This window comes from Schistocerca nitens, chromosome 4, assembly GCF_023898315.1.
Source record: "Schistocerca nitens isolate TAMUIC-IGC-003100 chromosome 4, iqSchNite1.1, whole genome shotgun sequence".
NCBI classification, from domain to species: domain Eukaryota; kingdom Metazoa; phylum Arthropoda; class Insecta; order Orthoptera; family Acrididae; genus Schistocerca; species Schistocerca nitens.
The window spans coordinates 175,162,078-175,188,043 of record NC_064617.1 but is presented as its reverse complement, the minus strand read 5'-3'; the positions used below and the strand labels follow the sequence as shown (position 1 = coordinate 175,188,043).

Here is a 25,966-nt window from a genome sequence, read left to right as displayed (position 1 = left end):
TCTAGTGCGTTTATATATTTATTTTTTAATATTTATGACACACCAGGCATTGCTTTTTGATCCACCCTCGTACTAGGTAGTTGTTTAAAGTCCCTCTGTGGCAAGCGAAATTTTCCGAAATGCTGATAATCTTACATTTTGTGAAGCACATGAAACAAGACACTACTATGCACCACAGCGTACTCGTTGTAATTTGGAACATGCTGTACAGTAGCATTTATCGCGACTTAATGAACAAAAAATTTCATGGTGGAGTCAACAAACCGGGCATAACGAGAAATTCGGAACTCGTTTACATTTTTGCAGATCCCCTGTCTAGAAATGATAACGGTACGTACACGACGTTGTCTACATACTGTTCTAACAACAAGAAAAGGGATACCATTCTCGCAGATTATTGATACTATCCGATCATGGAGTACATACATAGCTATACAATAAAATGCAGAAACGGCCTCGGGTATTTTTAAACTGCTCCTCAACACTGAAGATCATACAAAATAATATTTTCTTTATTCTTCAGTTATTTTTATATCTCAGTTACGGGCCAGTATTAGTTTGTTATTGTTCACTCCTTACTAGGTACGTAAAAAGAATAAAAACGAATGAAAAAATCTCTAATAAGAAAGTCTATAGAAGTTCAGGGTGGATGGTGGTGGGAGGGAGGAGAGGGCGGGGATGGAACTGCACGTTGGTGTAGTCGTGGCTGAACTAAAATGTGGTCGTAAGTTCGATTCTAACAACGGGCCATATTGTAGATGAAATTAAGACAGTTGTGTCCGTTGAAAGCAGAGCTCTTCAAACCTCAATCTGAAATCAGTGAGGTTCTATTCAGTTGGTGGACATCAAATCCAGTCAAAATAGAAGAAAGAAATGGAGACACAATTACAACGACCTGGAACAATAAAATTAAGTTCTGTCGTCTGGCAAGATAAATGCGCCAGTTTATATGAGCGCCTTTGAAGTGTGACGTATACTCGTACATACTTTAAGTAGAAGCTTACAACAAGATTAATTTTGGGTTGATCAGTGGTTAAAAGTGGTCTGAAGGTCGCTAACGCCGGAGCCGGTACTCATAGGATGGTGGTAAGTTCCTGTGGGACCGAACTGCTGAGGTCATCGGTCCCTAGGCTTACCCACTACTTAATCTAACTTAAACTAACTTACGATAAGGGCAACACACAAAAACATGCCCGAGGGAGGACTCGAACCTCCGACGAGGGGGAGCCGCGCGGACCGTGGCAAGATGCCCAGGACCACTCGGCTACCACGCGCGGCCCGGTACTCGTAATAAAGTGCATATTGGATCAGTAACTGCAAATAATCGTAGTAAAAATTTTAAGTCAACTGTTTTCCTGTCCGCTTTATTTCCTTCTTTCATATCTGTGGCCATTAATAGCTTTCCGATAGTACGTAACGTTCGACAACCATTATCTGTTCTTTAACTCCTGTCTTACATATTTTATATCGCAGCATCGAAATTTGCATGATGAAATTTATATGTTTATTAACATTATTCATATTTGGAGCCTCCTAGATATACAAAAAATGCATTTCAGAATTTACTTTTAATCTTTGCGCCCAAATTTAATTCACTATCTCACAATAGGCTTATTTTCCTACGCTCTTCTTGGTTTCCTTTTTTGGGTGCTCAACTGTTTAGTCGTCAGTTTGATGTTATTGTTTTTTCTGCCTCGTACGAGGGGCGTTCAGTAAGTAATGCAACGCCCGCCCGGTGGGCCGTGCCGGCCGGAGGGGCCGAGCGGTTGTAGGCGATTCAGTTTGGAACCGCGCGATCGCTACGGTCGCAGGTTCGAATCTTGCCTCCGTCATGGATGTGTATGATGTCCTTAGGTTAGTTAGGTTTAAGTAGTTATAAGTTCTAGGGGACTGATGACCTCAGCTGTTAAGTCCCATGGTGCTCAGACCCATTTGAACCATTTGAACCGGTTGGCCGTGCGGTCTAACGCACTGCTTTCCGGGCGGGAAGGAGCACCTGGTCCCCGGCACGAATCCCCCCGGCGGACTTGTGTCGAGGTCCGCTGAACCGGCCAGTCTGTGGATGGTTTTTATGCGGTTTTCCATCTGCCTCGGCGAATGCAGGCTGGTTCCCCTTATTTCGCCTCAGTTACACTATGTCGCCGATTGCTGCGCAAACAAGTTCTCCACGTACGCGTACACCACCATTACTCTACCACGCAAACGTAGGGGCTACACTCGTCTTGTGTGAAACGTTCCCTGGGGGGTCCAACGGGGGCCGAACCGCACAATAACCCTGGGTTCGGTGTGGGGAGTGGAGGGGTGAAGTGGACTGCGGTAGTCGTCCTGGGGTTGTGGACCACTGCGGCTGCGGCGGGACGGAGCCGCTCCGTCGTTTCTAGGTCCTCCGTTAACATACAATACATACAAGTAATGTAACACATTTTTCTTCTGAAAGCTTCATTCAGCATTGAAATACACCACATCATTCCCCACTTTTTTGGCTACAACACCATATTCTTTTTTTTACATAATCTCTGTTCAGCGCGACAGTTTTACGCCACATTTATGAGAGGATGGTGCCGTTCTACTGGTCGATGTCGGAGCCAACGTCATGCCGCATCAATAACCTCCCCACCATCCACGTACAAATTCTCTCGGACTGCCTCTTTCATTGGGCCAAACAGATACAGGTCGGAAGATAAGAGATCCGGGCTGTACGGTGGATGCGGGAGAACAGTCCAATGAAATTTTGTGAACTAATCTCAGATGCGCAGGCTTGGGTGATGTCTCGTGTCATCATGAAGAAGACGATATTCGTTTGAATATTTGTGGCAACGTACGAGCTGAAGTCTATTCTTCAATTTCCTGAGAGTAGCACAGTAAAATGCAGAGTTGGTCGTGCATCATGACGGGACACATCGTTCAGAATAACCACTTCAGAGTCCCACAAGACCGTCGCCATGACTGCACTAGCTGAGCGTACGGCTTTGAACTTTTTCTTCGGTGGAGGGGTGGAGTGACGCCACTGCATGGATTGCTGTCTTGCTTCCTGTTCGAAGTGATGAACCTATGTTTCATGGCCTGCGACGATGTTCGACGAAAAATTGCCACGGCCAGGCTCATAACGGGCAAGTAATTCCGCACAGATCGTCCTTCGATGCTGTTTATGATCTCCGGCTAGGCGGCCAGACCTTTGAGTACGCCAACTGGCGGACGAGTGTGTCAGCACTGCCAAAAGAGACGTTCAGTTGAGCAGCGAAGTGTTTGATTCTCATCATCGATCATCTCGAATGAGAATATCTGCACTCCAGACATTGCAGGAGTCACAGGTATCTGCGGCCGGCTGGCACGTATCGAAAATTCGTGAAACTATAGGGGCTGAACCAGGAATACTCCACGATCTTCCACTACAAATGGTTCAAATGGCTCTGAGCACTATGGGACTTAACTGCTGTGGTTATCAGTCCCCTAGAACTGAGAACTACTTAAACCTAACTAACCTGAGGGCATCACACACATCCATGCCCGAGGCAGGATTCGAACCTGCGACCGTAGCGGTCACGCGGTTCCAGACTGTAGCGCTCTTCCACTACAAATTGCGCATTTTTTCACCAGAAACTTGGCGAGAAAAGATGTCTTCTATTACTTATTGCAGTAGATACACCGGTTCCCGTCAGATCACCGAAATTAAGCGCTGTCAGGCGTGGACGGCACTTGGATGGGTGACCATCCGGAGAGTCATGCGTTGTTGCCATTTTTCGGGGTGCACTCGGCCTCGTGATGCCAACTGAGGAGCTACTCCATCGATTAGTAGCGGCTCCGGTCAAAGAAAACCATCGTAACGACTGGGAGAGCAGTGTGCTGACCACACGCCCCTCCTATCCGCATCCTCAGCTGAGGATGACACGGCGGTCGGATGGTGCCGATGGGCCACTTGTCGCCTGAAGAGGGAGTGCATTACTTATTGAATGCCCGTCTTCGTTTAAGTTCTGCTGTCCGTTCATCTTTCAGGTCTTCATTGATTGCTGTGATCCATCTCGTTGTTTCAGTCTTAACTTACCAAGAGTATGCTATAACTTCTTTACCTGTCTAGTTAATCTGGCCGGTTTTATGGTCTAAACATTGGCCTACAACTTAAGCTCGCTAGTTTTTATAACAGAATAAATGTTGGTATATTTTTGAAATTTGTTATTTGTTCTTCGTCCGTTCGTTATTGGAAATAATTCTTCCCGGTAAGCCATTTCTGGTCTCTCGACACGTAAGATGTAAGTTCTCCTCCGGTAGTGTATCGTTAGTATTAATATTGGTTCGCAGCAGCCTGGTTGGCATTAGATCTCCAACCTCAAGCGTTCTTGCTTTCTTCATTTCTTTGTAGAAGTTAAAATCGACATCTTTTATAATTTGATCTTCAGTGTGTACTTTAATCTGTTATGCCTCTACTTCGTTTTCCGTTGACATGTCTCTCTATTTTTTGGTATGGGAGCCGCTCATGATTCAATAGGTGAGCGTTAATATCAGCTCTTGATTTTACAATACTGTTCCATAAACTCCCCTTGTGCTCTTTTAAAGACTTCATCGATGGCGATATTATCAGTCCGTATGGTTTTCTGTATGAGTCTGTAACACCAGATCACCAAAACAATTCAACATGTTCTTTAAGTACACTACTGGGCATTAAATTTGCTACACCACGAAAAGGACGTCCTACAAACGCTAAATTTAAATGACAGGAAGAAGATGCTGTAATATGCAAACGATTAGCTTTTCAGAGCATTCACACAAGGTTTGCGCCGGTGGCGACACTTACAACGTGCTGACATGAGGAAAGTTTCCAACCGGTCTCTCATACACAAACAGCAGTTGACCGGCGTTGCCTGGTGAAACGTTGTTGTGATGCCTCGTGTAAGGAGGATAAATGAGTACCATCACGTTTCCGACTTTGATAAAGGGCGGATTGTAGCCTATCGCGATTGCGGTTCATCGTATCGCGACATTGCTGCTAGCGTTGGTCGAGATCCAATGACTGTTAGCAGAATGTGGAATCGGGGGGTTCAGGAAGGTAATACGGTACGCGGTGCTGGATCCCAACGACCTCGTATCACTAGCAGTCGAGATGACAGGCATCTTATCCGCATGGCTGTAACGGATCGTGCAGCCTCGTCTCGATCCGTGAGTCAACAGATGGGGGCGTTTGCAAGACAACAACCAAACTGCACGAAAAGTCCGACGACGTTTGCAGCAGCGTGGACTATCAGCTCGGAGACCATGACTGCGGTTACCATTGACGCTGCATCACTGACAGGAGCGCCTGCGATGGTGTACTCAACGACGTACCTGAGTGCACGAATGGCAAAACTTATTTTTCTCGGATGAATCCAGGTTCTCTTTACAGCATCATGATGGTCGCATCCGTGTTTGATGACATCGCCGTAAACTCACATTGGAAGCGTGTATTCGTCATCGCCATACTGGGGTATCAACCGGCGTGATGGTATCGGGTGCCATTGGTTACACGTCTCGGTCACCTCTTGTTCGCATTGACGGCACTTTGAACAGTGGACGTCACATTTCAGATGTTTAACGACTCGTGGCTCTACTCTTCATTCGATCCCTGTGAAACCCTACATTTCAGCAGGATAATGCACGACCGCATGTTGCCGGTCCTGTACGGGCCTTCCTGGATACAGAAAATGTTCGACTGCTGCCCTGGCCAGCACATTCTCCAGATCTCTCACCAATTGAAAACGTCTGGTCAATGGTGGCCGAGCAACTGGCTCGTCACGCCAGTCACTACTCTTGATTAACTGTGGTATCGTGTTGAAGCTGCATGGGCAGCTGTACATGTGCACGCCATCCAAGCTCTGTTTGACTCAACGCCCAGGCGTACCAAGGCCGTTATTACGGCCAGAGGTGGATGTTCTGGGTACTGATTGCTCAGGATCTATGCACCCAAATTGCGTGAAAAGTAATCACATGTCAGTCCTAGTATAATATATTTGTCCAATGAATATCCGTTTATAATCAGCATTTCTTCTTGGTGTAGCAATTTTAATGGTCAGTAGTGTAATTAAAACTACAGAGCTGAGGAGAGCGTTTCCGCTCTGCATGGTAAGTGTCTGTGTGTCAGAGCGTGTGCTGATACTCACAGACGACCTGCATGTGGCCCTCGCCGTGCACCGAGGTGAAGGAGGGCGCCTCGGCCGACACCTCGCAGCGGTAGACGCCGGTGGCGCGCAGGCTGACGCTGCGCAGGATCACCTGCTGGCTGTCCGACAGCTCGTCCTGCAACATAGCGCAGCCCAGCGCACAGTGCGACCGCTCACGCTCCGCTTTAAGTGTATCGCAACAGCAACATCGTGACTGACAGCTGCTTTCTTACAGGGCAGTTACCGCAGCGACAACCAACGTTAGAATAGCCCCGATCAAGCCTCCGCCTTTTAGGGGAGGTTTACTATCTTTAGGTTCCAAAAATCGAATTTTTTAAAATTACGTTTTTGGATCCATAAAAGTGTTTATAATCCACCCCTGAAACGGTTTTTCCAAATGCGGAACGGAAATGTTTGTTATTCGCGGCTGAACAAAAAAATGCACCTGCCTTAAGTCGGCCTTTTTCACGCGCCAGTTTTCATCCGCGAGCTATTGCACTGGTGCTTGGGAGGAAACACACAAAATTTAAATGAAAGTTTGAAGGCATGTGTTTGGAAGTTAGCCCACAAGCATTTGCGTTCTGGTGCGGAGACTGTGGAGATTGCAACTTTGCTGCCAGTGGGCAGCTTCAGCGAAGGGTATTCAACAATTCTGAAGACCGTGACAACGATGGACGTCACCCTGGGACACTATCCGACGCTGTTCGCCAAGCATTCGGACGACCACCGGATTCAAGAGGCCGAAAACCGCTTATCACCGGCCATACGACTGACTCTGGAGCAGCGCAGGATGACCCAGATCGAGCAGAACGCCCTCTATGAGGAAAGAGGAAGTACTAGTTTATGGACTCGGAATAGCAGATTGAACGTAAGTTGCACAATACTGCATTTATATGCAGTCAAAACTTCAAACGCGTTTTTCTCGAAATGACTTATTCTTTATCACGCTGTATGGTAACTTCAAATCTACTGAACCGATTGGCATGATTCTTTGTTTCCGACGAAGCTACCTAAATTGTCTAGAGGTTGTACCACTTTTATTCCGATCCATCAACTACAAATATTTTTAATTGCCCGATAAATCGATGAAAAAACCCTTTTTTTCAAATAGTCACCATTTTGTTTCCTATGGTCCAAATAACTTGAGCGAGGCACAGCCCCTAAAGAATCTTATATACTTCGCTAACGTTAGCTCAATTTTGATTTCAGACGAGCCAGCTCACCTGTGACATACCACGCGTTGAGGTCTAAATTGGAATTTTCTTTCGTCCCGACGGCACTTCCCCCTTTGCTCTTCGACATTTCCGGTCGAAAAAATTCTCGTTTGTAGGGGAAATATCAATAAACAGCTTGACCAAATTTGACATTGATATCTATAACACATTCCCAGAAAGAGTTCTCAAAGGACATGCTTTTTTCGGGCCTTAAATTCACCATTACCATATTTCTCTGCTATCCGAGGTTCTACCAACAAATCTTACATTTGTCCTGTAAGAAAGCCATTATTACTGATTAACCCTAGCAATACCAAGTTACTTTCCAAAACACACATTACCAACGGGAGGTACGTTATGTCCAGCCTAAAAAAAAGCTTAGGAAAAAAAAATTCGTTAATTGTTGTTGAATTACATTAATAATAGACTTTTTGAAGAGGTACTGATGTTCGCAAGTAGGGTTCGGATCCTGAAAATATCTTACCACGCTCGTCGTCGTATCCACGCCCTTTCAATGATACACACTACCGAGTTTCTGACCACAAGAAAAAAATTAAATAATTGCAAATTTCGTTCAATGCTAGTGTCCTTCACTCACAAATACTTTCTAAAGATATACTGAAGTGCAATTCAGGCCCTGAATCTGGAAATATTGAATATGACATTCATTGGGGAACGTGATTTTTACTCTACATCTACATCTGCATGGTTACTCTGCAATTCACACTTAAGTGCCTGGCAGAGGATTCATCGAACCACTTTCATACTACTACTCTACCATTCCACTCTCGAATGGCGCGTGGGAAAAAGGAACACCTAAATCTTTCCGTTCGAGCTCTGCTTTCTCTTATTTTACTGTGATGATCATTTCTCCCGACGTAGGTGGATGTCAACAAAATATTTTCGCATTCGGGAGAGAAAGTTGGTGATTGAAATTTCGTAACTAGATCTCGGCGCAAACAAAACCGCCTTTGTTTCAGTGACTGCCACCCCAACTCGCGTATCATATCAGTGACACTCTCACCTCTATTGCGCGATAACACGAAACGAGCTGGCCTCATTTGCACTTTTTCGATGTCCTCCATCAGTCCTACCTTCTAAGGACCCCACACCGGGCAGCAATATTCCAGCAGAGGACGGACAAGTGTAATGTAGGCTGTCTCTTTAGTGGATTTGTCGCATCTTCTAAGTGTTCTACCAACAAAGCGCATCTTTGTTTCGCCTTCCCCACAATATTATCTATGTGGTCTTTCCAATTTAAGTTGCTCGTAATTGTATTTAGTCGAATTGACAGCCCATAGATTTGTGCGGTTTATCGTATACCTAAAATGTATCGGATTTCTTTTATTAATCATATGGATGACCTCTCACTTTCCTTCATTTAGTGCCAATTGCCACTTTTCGCACCATACAGAAATTCTCTCTAGATCATTTTGTAATTGGAATTGATCATCTGATGATTTTACTAGACGTTACATTACAGCGTCATCTGCAAACAATCTAAGGGGGCTGCTCAGATTATCACCTAGATCATTTATACTACTACTGGAACTAAAATTTTTGAGTTAAGTTTAACTGAAAAATTCAAAAACACATAGCGAATCTTATAGAAGAATTAATTAAAAACAACAAATACTTTTTTCAAAATTTTAAAGTCTAAGGTAACTGGTTAGATTACGATATTTTCGAAAGATGGGAATAAAGTATCCCCCGCCCCCTCCCCACTCCCCCTTAGTACTGCAAGGTGTAATGCACAACTTACGTTAAGAAATTTGTTTAAGTTACATAAAAAAGACTTCTAACGACTTACTTTCCACATTGTAAATTACTCTGAACCCATACTATCTGTGGAACGTATACGTACACCCTTCAGTAGTGCGGAATTGATAACTAGATATAACAAAAGGTGATCCCGCTAGTGTAAAAGGAGGTAGGAAGTATTTTTTTCTCTGTAAAAACGCAGGAAAGTAGAATGGGTCCAGTCAGCAGAGCTCAGTGATTTCGAACGTAGTCATTGGATGTCACTTTACTAACAAATCCACCTTTTTAAAGCTGCACAAATCGTCTGTTGGTGTGTGGTTGTGAAGTGAAAGGCGAAGGAAGAACTACTTCTACACCAACACCATTCAGACATCATGTGTTGATGGATAGGTCCGCCGAGCATTGTGAAGGGCGGTTGTAAAAAATCGCATGAAAACAGGAATAATGATCATGATGATGGATGATGATAATTATGATATTTAGTTAGTGGGTCGCTCAAGTGCGTCGTTATCAGGGCCCGTACAAATTCCCAAATGGTTCAAATGGCTCTGAGCACTATGGGACTTCACTTCTGAGGTTATCAATCCCCTAGAACAGAACTACTTAAACCTAAGGACATCATACACATCCATGCCCGAGGGAGGATTCGAGCCTGCGACCGTAGCGGTCCCGCGGTTCCAGACTGTAGCGCCTAGAACCGCTCGGTCACCCCGACCGGCCCACAAATTCCCAATTTTTGTCACTATCCAGTCTCGCCACATTCCCGAATGATGATTAAATGAGCAGGACAACACAGCCACTCTGTGCCCAGGTGGAGAAAATCCCCCACCCGGCCTGTAATCCAACCCAGGACTCCGCTATCTAGAATCAGCAACGCTAGCCACTGAAATGAAAACAGCGGAAACTTAAAAACAGTCGGATGCAGTAGCTGAGCAGCTATTCATAAGCCACGGGTTTCTGTGGTCGCTGCTAAGCGACTCTTGAGGTGGTGTAAACAGGGAAGCCACTGCGCAGTGGAAGAGTAGAGTCGACTGATTTGAAGCGATGAGTCACGCTACCCCCTGTGGCAACCCTACAGTGGATGAGTCACGCTACCCCCCTGTGGCAACCCTACAGTGGGGTTTGGGTTTGGCGAATGACTGCAGAATGTTACAGTGCATTACGGAAGACATAGTGCACGTATGAGGGTGTTTTTTTCTGGTTGGGGTATGGTCTCCTATTGTGGTTAACAAAACGGTAATTGCGAAGGGATAAGAACAAATCTTACAGCTTTGTGTACTGCGTGCAGTAGATCAGCAGTTCCAAGACGATGATCGTTTGCATCAGCATGACACTGTACCCTGTCATCTATGGGGGCAACGGCTTCAGGACAATGACATTCAATAGACTGAAGTGTCAAGAGTCTCCACCAGAACCCAAAGGAACCCATTTGGGATGAGTTAAAAAGGTAACTTCGCTCCAGACCGCAGTGTCCGACATGACTACCCTCTCTGGTTTCCGCTCTTGAGGAACACTGAATGTCGTGCGGGATTAGCCGAGCGGTCAGAGGCGCTGCAGTCATGGACTGTGCGGCTGGTCCCGGGGGAGGTTCGAGTCCTCCCTCGGGCATGGGTGTGTGTCTTTGTCTTAGGATAATTTAAATTAAGTAATGTGTAAGCTTAGGGACTCATGACCTTAGCAGTTAAGTCCCATACGATTTCACACACATTTGAACTTTTTTTTTGAACACTGGGTAACCGTTAGTCCACAGAAATTCCGACACCGCATTCAAAGTGTGCCCAGCAGAATTAAACCCGCCATAAGAGGGCTGGACACACCTCATGTTAACCTCCACTGATAGATGCCCAGATATTTTAGATCTGGTAGTGTATATTAATACAGTTGTGGGAGAGAAAACAGTTCTGACGGTCTGAAAATTATTGGAGTTGACAACGCTAAGGTGCTGCTTTCCTGAAGCGTAGAGCGTTGGTTACACATGATTGAGATTGCTGCATATGTCTCATCCACTGCGTATTTGACAGCTACAGATAGTGACGAGTAAAAAGATATTTTTGCCAGCTCATGGCTCGCAGCACGGGACAATGGCGCTCGACATCCACGGAAAAACGGAAAAACATGGGTCCATTCAATATAACACTTTGTGCGGTTCCATTTGTGCCAAGTTTATTTTCGAGGCTTATTATGTGTTTGTAGACAGGCATCCGTTGGTGGCGTTGACGATACACACGTCGACGAGGCATAGTGCTTCAATGCTGTTGCAGATAGAGCTCACAGCGGTATGATTCCGATGGTGTGCATTGCCCAGCGGAACGCTCTGCTAAAACACCTACAGCGCGCGTCCGGGATAACGCCTGCCTGCTGGTGCCTGCACAGTCTAAGTCCCTTATCAGTGGCGTTACGTAAGCAAGGTCGTTCATTCCCTATATAAGCGGGCAGTGCACGCCAGCGGAATGATTCCGCTGTGAGCTCTATCTGCAGCAGCATTGAAGCACTATGCCTCGTCGACGTGTGTATCGTCAACGTCGCCATCGCATGCCAATCTACAAACACATAATAAGCCTAGAGAGTAAACTGGGCACATATGGAACTTCACAAAGTGTCATATTGAATGGACCAATTTTTTTCCATAATTGTCGAGTTAATTTCAGTCTTGACGTTGCCACAGGGAGTACTGGAAGTGGATGGTTCACTCTCGCTATCGTCCGATGTGAAAATTTATCTCTATCTGGATTGGAATCATTTGCCGACCTAGATGTCATCGCTTACAAGACCCGGCATTGTGGAATAGATGCTAAGACTCACTCTAGACCTAGATGGATGAAAGGACTTGGTGCACTTGCTGAGAATGTAACTGTAACTGGTGATGTAACCCTGTACTATAATTATTAATAAAGTGTGATCTGTAGCGTCAGCCATTAACCGGTCAGCGTACATCGCGAACCGGGGGCTCAAGGATGCAACAATTTGAAAAAATGTAAAACATGGTGCCGCACTGCCCACTGAGCGCCTAGCGAGTCGGTGACGCAACCCGCACGACTTGGCTCGGCGCCAGGCTGGCGGACGCACCAGCCATAATGCTCCGTGCGAACAATTTTTGATGTGATCATATACGTGAAGGACCTGTTCCCAAACGTTTTGGCACGAAAGCTAAGCTAGTTTTCTTTTCTAATATGTCTCATCATATCCTTTTTTCTGAATCATGTCCTATAAAATTATACAGAAAGAAAAATTATGCGATTTAAAAATGAGCAGTCGTGATCGTAATAATATTTCTTTATTAACCGGTTTCGGCTTACCTATAAGCCACCTTCAGAATTTTTTGGTTCCCTATGGCTGGTGCTGGCGGCTACTCAGATTTTTCGTGATACCACGATCGTACACTAGTGCACGGAGCCGCCAGCACCAGCCATAGGTGACCAAAAAATTCTGAAGATGGCTTGTAGATATGTCGAAACCGGTTTATAAAGAAATATTATTAGGATCTCGACTGTTAATTTTTAAATACAGAATCAGGTCTTTGCTCTCCGTGGGCCATGTTGACAAAATGTATGAAAATTATGAAAACCCATTACATCGGAGAAATATATCGATGTTGTCGATATATCGTCAGTACTATTCCGACGTATGACTATCGATATTCTTTCTAGAAAATACCAACACTTCCGATATCACTGTACATCGCTAATCGTCTTTGTTTATCTGTCCTGCGTTTTGGATAATGCAAGAAATGTCTCAGACTAGCTGCGATGGTGCACAGAAATTTGATAAGGCTATTATGGTCTTCCAAATAAATTTGAAGAATGTACGTTAGCAGAGGATGGTGTGAATGAATTCTATATGAAAGCTGACAGCATGTTGTGTTCGTTGGTAACGGTGAACTGGCAACGTCGCACCGTTCCAAGCTAGACTGTTCTCAACTTTCAATTACTTTCTTGCTTTAATTCAGGATAGCTTCAGTTTAGTGCATGCAGTAAGCTGTTAGGCGTTTGTGTGGCTGAGCAAGGATTTCTTGTGAGAACTGGGACCACTATGAGAGAAACGAATAGGCAGATGTTAAGGAAAATGTCCTTTCTTTGTACTTTACTTTGGTGTCCAAACGTTAAAGGTAAAGTAACTTGAAACAGAATCTTGAACGATTGGAAGTCACCGCTCTCCTCTATTTAATGTTCAGTTTCTGCAACTGGATTGATGCTCTTCTCCTTTTCTGCATACGTCCAATTTTATGGTTCACTGTTGATGTTCTCTCTCTGTTACATACTTCCATGAACGATTAACTATTACTGAATGAATTACCTTTTCTACGTTTGGTTCAATTGTAAATTGAAATTTCTTAAATACTACACGATTTTGCCGAGAGCAAATTCCCATAGAACACTATATAGGCTAGTAGTCATTTTTAAATTTGGCGCAACCAAAACTAAATGATGTTGCACATATATTTAAAAAAAAACTGGATGTACAGAGAGTCCCAAAAATAAAGATTCACTGTGATGAAAACATTAATGTAATCAATTCTTCTTGCAGAGGCCTTTCAGATTGCTCTATGTAGAAGGAAGAATAGCAATTGTTTCCTGGAAACTTGGTGGTAAAACATTCGAGGAGGTGTCCCAACGAAGAAATGGAAAACAGCCTCCAACAAGAACCAATCGCTATCAGAGTTCTTGTCAACTAATTCAGTCGATGAGGGCGTGTGTTTAATGAGGAACAATCTGGACTACTATAACCAACTGTCGACCTAGTCCGGACCGTTGAGGAGGGCACACGATTCCGTTCGTCGACTCGCCGGCTGAGGCGTGAGTTGAACATTCCACGATCCATATTACGAAGAAGACGGTGCAGGTAAAGTGGACGGAGGAAGATTACGCCTACTGCATGAAAATATTTGCTGACTTTTTGGAAAATGGAAACCTATTAGATAATCTCCTCTGCTTATATGAGGCCACATGTCACATCTGTGGTTATGTGAACAGTCACAACTTTCGGATTTGGGCCGACAATAGTCCTCATAATGTGCAAAACTAGGAGAGAAATATACTGAAACTGGGCATATGGCTAGCGATGACCTAGAGTAAGAGTTACGGACCAGTCTTTTATGCAGAGCAAATGATAACACATGCCATTTAGATAGAATGAAATTTTTACTCTGCAAAGAAACGTGAGCTGATGTGAAACTTCCTGGCAGATTAAAATTGTGTGCAGGAATGAGACTTGAACTCGTGACCATTCACCAATTACCTTGACATGCTTGAGCTTTTCCTGGAAGCGCATTTGGAGTCTGATGGAGTTCTGAATTCTGTTGTATACCTGAGGGACGGAACTCTTCCCCATTTTGGGCTGTTCGACATTACGTCAGTGGCCCGTTCACTGGACGGTGAATCGATAGAGGTCCACAGCGTACTTGGACAGGGGGAGGGGGGTGGCAGGGGTTACATAAAATCCTACGACTAAAGGGTTCAAATCAGTACTCTGCATCAGGTGCATGATTAGATTCTGGAGGCAGTTAGCAGCATTACACTGAACAACTACGGAACGTGCTCTGAGCCACAACTGAAAGATGGTCCAATGTGTTGACATTCAGGGTGGCCAACTGCACCTTAGCGTCTGACATGTGCCTTTGTTAAAAGATATATGAATTGAAATAAATTGTTGTAGCATCGTCCGAAGTTGTATTGTGAAGTATCTCTTTTTCATGTCTTGGTGGTGACTAGTTCCGGACACGTGTGTCCATTTTCAATTCACCCTACAAAAAGGATTACAGCTGACATGGCAGTTTTATAAAAACGAGACTCATATTCGTAATACAATTACAATATACTAAGGTATAGAAATACACTAAGGTATACAAGGTATACAAGGTATATAAGGTATATAAGGTATACAAATTCGTCATGGTTCTATTTTACAAGTTGCCTTATTAGTTATACCGTACTGTAAGTGAGAGTTCTCTTAGTCGCACGCCGCTGTCAACGCCCTCAGTCTAACCTGGTAACCACTGGTGTCTCTAAACATCCAGTTCCCTAATGTCCGCCGTATGTGGTGTAGTCAGCCATATACCGCTTTGATTACAGCAGGGGCAGTTTCTGAACTGGGCTATCGCCTGTAACTGTCACACCTACAGCAGGGTATACAACTAGTAAGGCACCTTGTAAAATAGTGCCATGACAATTTTGTATAACTTACATGTTTATTAGTGTTCTATAATTGTATTACGAATATGTGCCACGTTCGTATCAAATTGTCAAGTCAACTGTAATCTCCATTGTACAAAATGGTTCAAATGGCTCTAACCACTATGGGACTTAACATCTGAGGTCATCAGTCCCCCAGACTTAGAACTACATTAACCTAACTCACCTAAGGACATCACACACATCCATGCCCGAGGCAGCGCGATTCCGACCTGAAGCGCCTAGAAGCGCTCGGCCACAGCGGCTGGCAATCTCCTTTGTAGCATGGTTTTAAAATGGACACAGGTGTCCAGAACTAGTTACCATCAAGAAATAGAATAATACATGCTTCTCAATGCAACTTATGACGGAGCTACAACCATTTATTTCAATTACACTGAAGCGCCGAAGAAACTGGTATAGGCATGCGTATTCAAATACAGAGATTTGTAAACAGGCAGAAGACGGCGCTGCGATCGTCAATGCCTACATAAGACAACAAGTGTCTGCTGCAGTTGTCAGATCGGTTACTGCTGCTACAATGAACTGAGTTTGAACGTGGTGTTATAGTCGGCGCACGAGCGGTGGGACACAGCATCTCCGAGGTAGCGATAAAGTGAAGATTTTCCCGTACGACCATTTCACAAGAGTACCTTGAATATCAGGAATACGGTAAAACATCAAAACTCCGACATCACTGCGATCGGAAAAAGATAATGCAAGAACGGAACCAACGACGACTGAAGAGAATCGTTCATTGTGACAGAAGTGGAAACCTTCTGCCAACTGCTACAGATTTCAATGCTGTTCCATCAACAAGTGTCTGCGTGCGAAGCATTCAACGAAACATCGTCGATGAGGGCTTTCGGAGCCGAAGGCCCACTCGTGTGCCCATGTTGACTGCACGACACAAAGCTCAACGCCTCGCCTGGGCCCGTCAACACCGACGTTGGACTGTTGATGACTGTAAACATGTTGCCCGGTCGGAAGCGTACGAGTATGGAGAGTGTCTCATGAATCCATGCACTCTGCATGTCAGTAGGGGACTGTTCAAGCTGGTGAGGCTCTGTAATGCAGTGGGGCGTGTGCAGTATGAGTGATATAAGACCCATGATACTTTGACAATTCCAGCAAGACAATGCGACACCTCATACGTCCAGAATTGTTACAGAGTGGCTCCAGGAACATTCTTCTGTGTTTAAACACCAAACTTCCCAAACACGAACATTATTGAGCCTATCTGGGATGCCATGCAACGTGTTGTTCAGAAGAGATTTCCACCCCCTAGTGCTCTTAAGGATTTATGGACAGCCCTGCAGGATTCATGGTGTCAGTTCGCTCGAGCACTACTTCAGACATTAGTCGAGTCCATGTCACTTTGTTTTGCATCACTTCTGCGTTTTCTGGGGAGGGTGGAGGAGGGGGGGGGGGTCTACACGGTATTACTCAGGTGTACCAGGTTCTTTGGCTCTTCAGTGTATAAGACAAGTTCCGGACCTATTTTTCACCTGCAGCATGTTGCAAGTTTGTGAAAGATATATGTTTTCTATGTTAAAAATGGGTTTAATGAAAATGATTCGTTGCTTTTGGCGCACTCTAATACGGGGTGATTTATTAGACTTTAAATCGGCCTCCAGCAGAAACTGGCCAATAGTAGTTTAAGTAAACACCTATGAAAATATACCCTACCTTGGCGAAAAATACTTTTTTTTGAGGAAGTTCTACATGTTTAGCACTTGTCTTGTTAATCGGACCCTACATCTTTTCCAGAGGCTTTGTGTCCTCCCTGTTTTACGATCTCTTTACACCAAGTTTTACCTAGACATTTATTTTTTCACACACTTCTGAATAGCAGTTAAGCAAGGAATTTAGGATTTATCGTACAGCCGACGACCAGGTCACTACTAATGGAGCACAAGTTCGCGATTACAAGTTTCGTGAAGTCAACCGCCTGTGACTTATTCAAATGCACCATAATTCCTTTCTCGTTAAATAATTTCGGAAAACTACTGAAAACCTCTGTCAGTGCTTCTGAACACATACACGATCACAGCCTCTTCCCAATTCGAATCGAGTGTTTTAGTCATTCCGCCTCCTCGATCTGACTCAAATGCACAAATTTTACACAGCTTTGTCTTTCTATTTTACACACACCACTTGGCTTTCTATTCCATAAAACAGAACAGTCTGTCACCTGACTAATTCCCAACTACTGCACGTACTCACCAGATGAGTATTGGCAAAATTTTGGTCCTGTGAAAAGTCAACTTACATAAATTTTCTTTTTTTCCTGGTACTACCTTGCTACTGTAGATTCCACACTTGACATTATTTAGCTCATACTGGATGTTGTTTTTGTTGTCTTTATTCTGAAGACACGCCACGGTGGTCTATCGTATGCAAGTCTCCCCATCTCTGCAGTAACTACTCACTTGGGCGTGCTTACTGTTTGCAAGTTTTGGTCCACCTCTGCAATTTTCCCATCTTCCACATTTCTCTCTTACCAAACTGACCACTCTTTGGTGTCCCAAAATGTACCCTATCAACTGATTCCTCCTTTTTGTCAAGTTGTACCGGAAATTTCCTTTCTACCTGATTGGATGAGTACCTCTTCATTAGTTATCGGAACTACCCATCTGATCTTGGGTATGAAACTTATTTCCGTACCGAAAGTCTGTCCTGTTGGCACCGAGCGAAGCAGCATAGTTGTTAATTCACTCAACTCTCATAAGGGAGGACGCTTTTTCAAACCACCCTTCGGTTATCCAGATTTTGACATCTCGTTGTTTCCTGAGGTTACCTAAGGCACGTGACAGGAACGTTCCTTTCAAAACCAAACGTTGATTTCCTCCCACAATGAGAGCTTGTGCTGGACGTTGGGGACTAATCTTCCTTCTTTCTTCTGTCTTGCTGGCACGATATCTTATGGATTTAAGGGAAGAAATGTCACGAGGGTCGCTCCAAAAGAGATGCACAATACATTTTTAAACATCCAGTTTCTTTTCAGTACCGTTCAAACTTTTTACAGTGTATCGGCACATCCTTGTGAAAAAAATTTCATCTTTACACGGAGTCTTCGTTACTTCTGATGTGCCCCTCACATCAGCACAGGAAAAACTGTGATCAAAACTTACAAAAATTTATTGACCAAGGAAGAAACGCCTGCTTCGACAATAACAGCAAAATCACAATTACAGTGTCTCACACGTATGAAGACTTGACATTATGGTGATTTCAGAGTCTGACAAAGTAACACAATTAGGATCTTCTTAGATAAATAATTTGTATGGAAATTATTCGATGTCCGATGAAGCTGTCCTGAATAGCACCAGCACAGGAACAGAGGTCTGTCTTGGATACACTCAGTTTGCACCACGACGAATTCAGAATACAGTAGTGTCGATCCCTACGATGGACTTAGAGAGAGTCCAAAGACGATGGGGTGAGCAGCACCTGCCCGGAAGCTGGGAGTCTCTCGATGCCGGAAGAAATGACTTGTGTATCCCTGGGGTCGACCTTTACAGCGGCCAGCGGCGGAATAATCGCGGCATTATTTTCTGAACACGTGTATGGCGGACGCGAATAGGTCCCTTGGAAGTGGCGGCCTCTAATAGCGCTGGTACCGCCGCCTGGCCTCCGTTACTGCGACAGGGCGAGTTCGTGGCGCTGAGGCCTGCAGGGACCATGTAGGCCGCACGCGTGCCCGAAGTGGCAGAAGGGTTGCCGGTTGCTTACGGCGCCAAGCAGCTAACGCCTGCACTCCTGCACGACAGGAGTAAGGACTATGACGCTTGAATAACAGTTTAGAAGCCTTCATAAGGTAGTCACCATCTTAAAATCTCGTTCTGGAAATGGAACCCTTCAGTTTACCGCAGAGGTGGTAATCACACGATACCAGATTTTGGCTGCACGGCCGGTGTCTGTCTTGTCGACCCAAGCCTTGTGATCTCTGAGGCGGTTTTCGCATTGCATATAGCCGGGCGTTATTATGCAAAAACAAAACATCATTTTTGTCGATGTTGTCCAACGCAACACATTCCAAGATGAAAGCTTTTAAGGCTCAGCATACGCATGGCAGAATTGATATACCCATAAGCAAGTCCTCTGAATAAAAAATAAAACAGTAGCCGTCACTTGTCCTGCTGAAGACGCAATTTGGAATTTCTTCTTCTTTGACAATTTTGCACAATGTTGTTCCACTGATTATCTTTCCGTCTGCAGTTCAAAGTGATGCAACAATGTTTCATCTTCTACCATAATTCTCGCGAAGAAATCATCTCCAGAATTCACGTATTGTTCCAACATTTTGCTCCACGCTGTCTTCCGTGTTTCTTTCTGTCAACATTCTTGACACCCAACTAGCGCAAACTTTCTCAATTTCAACTTTCCGTATTTTGCACTCACTTGCTTGTCCCGCTTTCACTCCGACTGACAGTTCGTTCAGTGTTACGCGTTTGTCAGCCAACATGGGGCTGTGAATACGCTGCACATTGTCAGCAGTCCGTGGAGCGTTCGGTCTGCCGCTGCACGGGGGGTTCCGAGCATTTTCGTGCCCACATAATCTGTTAGCGCAACGAATAACTGTACTGCGATCTACAGCATCATCCCCATACACTTTCTTCCATCTCTCGTCAATGTTTGTCACTGTCTCGGTATCGCAACACAGGAGCTCTGCAACAGCACATTGCTTCAGACGAACATCAAGTGCAGCAACCATCTTGACAGAGTGATATTACAATACCACTTGCGGAAACAGGTTGAAATGAATTTGAATACAGGCAAGAAGAATGTTTCTATCGTGAATAGCAATGCTGTACAAAAAAAGATGGATTTTTGAAAGAATGTTGTGCATTTCTTTGGGAGTGACGTTCATATGTACAGCATCTGTCTGTGATCTGCATAAATTATTTCCTGTTGCTGCCTTGAGGGGGATATGAGAAAAATGCCTGTCATTTTCCTAAACGTCCGTGGGGCATTTGCCTGAAAATCAAGTAACTGTGTCTGGTGACCCAGACAAACTATCGTCAATTCAGCAACAGTCTTCATTCAAGGTGTGACTGACACCCTTATCTCGCTAAATAGTGCTCTTGCGCTATTCTGCAAGAACAGAATGTTCTCATCTATTGCAAACATAACACGTAGTGTCGTATCCAGACAATGAATACCCTGACGAAGCACTTCTGGAATCTACAGAAATTTTTGATGTCCGCATGACGCCCAGAAGTTGGTAAGCATAGTACCACTACTCCATGGATTTGGCTCATTATGCAGGGTGAGTCACTAGCTATTGCCACCTAGAATAACTCCGAAAGTATGATAGTAGCTGAAAAGTTTGTGGGACAAATATTGCACGGGACAACGGGAGATATAATATGCGTTGGTTTTTTGTTACTAGGGGGGTCACGTTAGGGATATGAAGGTCAACTTTGTTTAATTTTTTTTAATTGGATTCTATAGTTTCCTGGCCAAGAGAAGTCTACTAATATCAAATTTGCGGAAGAAATTACTGAGATTGTACGTCTGGAGTACAGCATTGTATGGACTGTGGGAAAAGCAGAACAGAAGAGAATCGAAGCATTTGAGATGTGGTGCTACAGACTAATGTTGAAACTTACGTGCACTGATAACGTAAGAAATGAAGAGGTTCTACGCAGAATCGGAGAGCAAAGGAATATTCGGAAAACACTGATATGGAGACGAGACAGGATGATAGGACACCTGTTAAGACATGAGGAAATGACTTCCATGGTACTAAAGGGAGCTGTAGAGGGCAAAAACTGTAGAGGAAGACAGAGATTGGAATATATCCAGCAAATAATTGAGGACGTAGGTTGCAAGTGCCTACACTGAGACGAAGAAGTTAGCACAGGCGAGGAATTCGTGGCGGGCCGCATCACCAATCAGAAGACTGATGACAGAAAAACGTAGTTTGGTACTTATTTTCTGATAGCAGCTATCGAGACGAATCCAATGATGTGTAACAGTAAGGTCTTTGAAGGTCAACGAAGGTAAAAATTGTGGCATGAACGTCCATTTACAGAAGGTGTTCGAAGTGATGACAATTTGTATCAATTCAGTGCTGCATTCTTCTTATCATGGATTGAGTGGTATTTCTTATCACTTCGGCACTTATCGAAGAAAATGCTCTGACAATTCTCTCTCGTATATCGCACAAATAGTAAAGATTCGCCGAATACGGTGTATCCATCTAACATGCCACTGACATGTAAACACCATTCGACAGTTTCACATTACAACACTAATGGGCTCAACTTCAGATTCAGAGGGATGACACATTTATTAATTTTAGTTTATTTACTGACGAGGCTATATTCACGAACCATGGAAATGTTAATTTGCATTACATGCATTATTGGGCAACTGAAAATCCATGCTGACTGCGGCAAGTTGCACACCAAAAACCGTGGTTGGTCAATGTATGGACGGGGATTCTGGAGCACAGAATTATAGGCCCCTATTTCATCGAAGGAAATACACCTCATTCCTGCAAGAAACATTAGATCTGCTATTGGAAGAAATACCTTTAGAGACAAGGAAAGAATGTGATATCAACAAGATGGGTGTCCGGCACTATTTTCACTGATGGCTAGAGATGAGTTGCAGAGACAATTCCTAAATCGTTGTACTGGACGCGGAGCAGATGTATCGTGGCCGGCTCTTTCACCAGACTTGACGCCTCTGGAGTTTTTCTTGTGGGGTTTCGATAAAAACATTGTTTATAAAGACGTTTCAACTACACCTGAAATGTGCGAGAGAGAATTGTCAGAGCATGTGCTTCGATAAGTGCCGATGTGATAAGGAATACCACTCAATCCATGATAAGAAGGTTGCAGCACTCTATTGATACCAATGATCAGCACTCCGAACACCTTCTGTAGATGGACGTTCATGCCACCTTTGTGCCCTTCGTTGACCTTCAAAGACCTTACTGTTACACGTCATTGGATTCGTCTCGATAGCCACTATGAGAAAATAAGTACCAAACTACAGCATCCCATTAAAAAAAAGGTGACCTTCGTATCTCTAAAGCGACCCCACCTAGCAACAAAAAACCAGTCATATTATGGCCCCGTTGTCCCATGCAACTTTTGTCCCACAAACTTTTCGGCTCCTTTCATACTTTCGGAGTTATTCTTGGTGGCAATAGTTAGTGACTCACCCTGTAGAATGTAACATGAAGCGTTGCTCCGAGCAAATCTCTCTCTGTCTCTCCCTCTCACTTTCTTGTTTTCCTTCTCTGTGCTTACATTGGCGGTAATTAGTCTCACTAATCGTTTTATATCACAGCTTATTTTAGACACTATTCTGGTTCCAGTTAGTTTTACACTATTTTTTATAGCATACTTGGATATACATTGGTCCTACTGCTCAGAAGTGTACTTACGTCTCTGTCTGTGTCTTTATCTCCGTGTGTGTGTGTGTGTGTGTGTGTGTGTGTGTGTGTGTGTGTGTGTAGTGTCGCTGGTTTCATCCTCTTGTGTACAGGGCTGTCAGAAAGTCTTTTTATACCTGCAATTATTTCATTGTAACTTCAATAACACAGTTATTTGTCAAAAATTTCTGTATGTATATCATGATTATCCCTACACGGCTTGATATATCTGTAGCAGTATATGTCATTCTTATTTAGTTCACTGATTGCCTTTGGTCCGAATGCTTTCAATCAAAAGTGACTTTTCATGTGGGATTGCTTTTTTATTCTTTAAATTTCATGCTCTGTACCACAATTTCTGGTCGAATTGCAGGATGAACGCATCACTGACAAGCTAACTTCAGCACATATTCCCATTCGGGTTGATGGACGAACCAATTGGGGTGGGGGGTAGGATGGTGGTGGTCAGGATCTAGAACACTTCTCAGGCGCAAGGCTTCCTTCTGCCATGTGGTCAAAAGTCTGACGTCTTGGTAGCTCGTAACCGAACCGTTCACGAAACCTGTCTGTCACATATATCACATTTTCGTTGTTGTTGCTGTTCCATTCATGGACCCATATACTCGTCACTAGGCGCTCTTCCACAGTGAAGTCACTCGTATCAGCCTCTGTTGTTCTCCAAACAACGAAAGGCGAACATTGGAGGGGTCAATACAGAATTTATTAATTTTAAATTAAAAACAGCCTCAGTTGTAACGTTTACCCAGATTTATCTATGTTTCAGTTGGGAAAAATCGTAGTTCCTTTTATTCTGAAGAAGGTTGGGTTATCCCAACTGAAATCTAGGTAAATCTAGGTAAACATTGCAACTGAGGCAGTTGTTAATTTAAAATTAATATTTATACAGTTGCTGACAGGGCCGTGAAATGTTCAAAATACAGAATTTATTCCCCCTCACGGGCAGTCACGTGAAAGTCACGTAGCAGTTTCGCGGCAGTCACGTTGCATATCACGTGAGGACCACTGCTGCCACATTGGTGATCACGATGGAAGCTTCTAAACCTTGAGTCCTCACCATCTTACACAGTAACACCTTTAGTTCAACTGTAAAGCGATTTTGTAGTCGTCCTGTACTACGCCTGTAAAAGGTAATAAAATTTCCCCTGAGAGAGACACAAAAACGTGTTATTGGTAGGATTTGTTGCACAGGTATAGGTTACTTTTAAGCTACTGGGTGATCAAAAAGTCAGTATAAATTTGAAAACTTAACAAACCACGGAATAATGTAGATAGAGAGGTAACAATTGACACACATGCTTGGAACGACATGGGGTGTTATTAGAACAAAAAAAAAAAAAACAAAGTTCACAAAATGTCCGACAGATCTCTTGCGCGCGTCGTTTGGTGATGATCGTGTGCTCAGCCGAAACTTTCGTCATGCTTGGCCTCCCAGGTCCCTCAGAACTCAGTCCGTGCGATTATTCGCTTTGGGGTTACCTCAAGTTGCAAGTGTATCGTGACCGACCGACATCTCTAGGGATGCTGAAAGACAACATCCGACGCCAATGCCTCACGATAACTCCGGACATGCTTTACAGTGCTATTCACAACATTATTCTTCGACTACAGCTATTGTTGAGGAATGATGGTGGACATATTGAGCATTTCCTGTAAAGAACATCATCTTTGCTTTGTCTTACTTTGTTGTTCTGCTATTCTGATCAGATGAAGCTCCATCTGTCGGACATTTTTTGAACTTTTGAATATTTTTGTTTCTAATACAACCCCATGTCATTCCAAGCATGTGTGTCAATTTGTACCTCTCTATCTACATTATGCCATGATTTATTCAGTTTTCAAATTTATACTGACTGTTTGATAACCCGGTATATTAATTCTGAAAAAGGAAAAGCTACTAGTGTTTTGCATTACAAGAGCTACTCACGACTACTCGAACGCCCTCGAGTCGGTAGCTGTGCTGCGGCGTGGGCGCGCGCGGCACGTATCGGTAGAACTCCTCGTGGTCCTTGTACCACGTGACAGAGTAGAGGCGGTCCCGCTGCAGCTCGAAGCGGCACTCGAGCCGCGCCGTCATGCCGCGAGCCACCAGCGGAGGGACGCGCACGCGCACCAGCCGCAGCGCCCGCGCGCCGCCTGTCGGCAGACACGAGAACTCAGTACGACGCGACGCCATGTATCAGGTGAAGCTGATGTCAATCATCTGTCGTGCAAAGCTGCTTGCTGTGGAGCAGAGTTGCACATACCGATGAGCCTCCTATTAATGAGAGATTGTTGTTGTTGTGGTCTTCAGTCCTGAAACTGGTTTGATACAGCTCTCCGCGCTACTCTATCCTGTGCAAGCTTCTTCATCTCCCAGTACCTACTGCAACCTACATCCTTCTGAATCTGCTTAGTGTATTCATCTCTTGGTCTACCTCTACGATTTTTACCCTCGATGCTGCCCTCCAATACTAAATTGGTGATCCCTTGATGCCTCAGAACATGTCCTAACAACCGATCCCTTCTTCTAGTCAAGTTGTGCCCCAAACTACTCTTCTCCCCAATTCTATTCAATACCTCCTCGTTAGTTATGTGATCTACCCGTCTAATCTTCAGCATTCTTCTATAGCACCACACTTCGAAAGCTTCTATTCTCTTCTTGTGCAAACCATTTATCTTCCATGTATCACTTCCATACATGGCTACACTCCATACAAATACTTTCAGAAACGACTTCCTGACACTTAAATCTATACTCGATGTTAACAAATTTCTCTTCTTCAGAAACACTTTCCTTGCCATTGCCAGTCTACATTTTATATCCTCTCTACTTCGACCATCATCAGTTATTTTGCTCCCCAAATAGCAAAACTCCTTTACTACTTTAAGTGTGTCTCCTTTCCTAATCTAATTCCCTCAGCATCACCCAACTTTATTCGACTATATTCCATTATCCTCGTTTTGCTTTTGTTGATGTTCTTCTTATATCCTCCTTTCAAGACACTGTCCATTCCGTTCAATTGCTCTTCCAAGTCCTTTGCTGTCCCAGACAGAATTACAATGTCATCAGCTAACCTAAAAGTTTTTATTTCTTCTCCATGGATTTTAATACCTACTCCAAACTTTTCTTTCGTTTCCTTTACTGCTTGCTCAATATACAGTTGAATAGCATCGGGGAGAGGCTACAACCCTGTCTCACTCCCTTCCCAACCACTGCTTCCCTATCATGCCCCTCGACTCTTATAACTGCCATCTGGTTTCTGTACAAATTGTAAATAGCCTTCCGCTCTCTGTATTTTCCCC

At 44.0% G+C, this 25,966-nt stretch overlaps 1 protein-coding gene across 1 annotated transcript in view; it reads right to left on the bottom strand.

Moving 5' to 3' along the window:
- Positions 1-24,857, bottom strand: part of LOC126252184 (uncharacterized) — a 140,180-nt gene extending 115,323 nt beyond the window's left edge. The window contains exons 1-2 of the mRNA XM_049953055.1: positions 24,609-24,857; positions 6,129-6,264 (exon numbers count right to left, since the gene is read on the bottom strand). Of these exons, the coding sequence (XP_049809012.1) occupies positions 6,129-6,264; positions 24,609-24,857 (385 nt within the window). The remainder of the gene's footprint in view (positions 1-6,128; positions 6,265-24,608) is intronic.
- Positions 24,858-25,966: the final 1,109 nt, after the last annotated feature.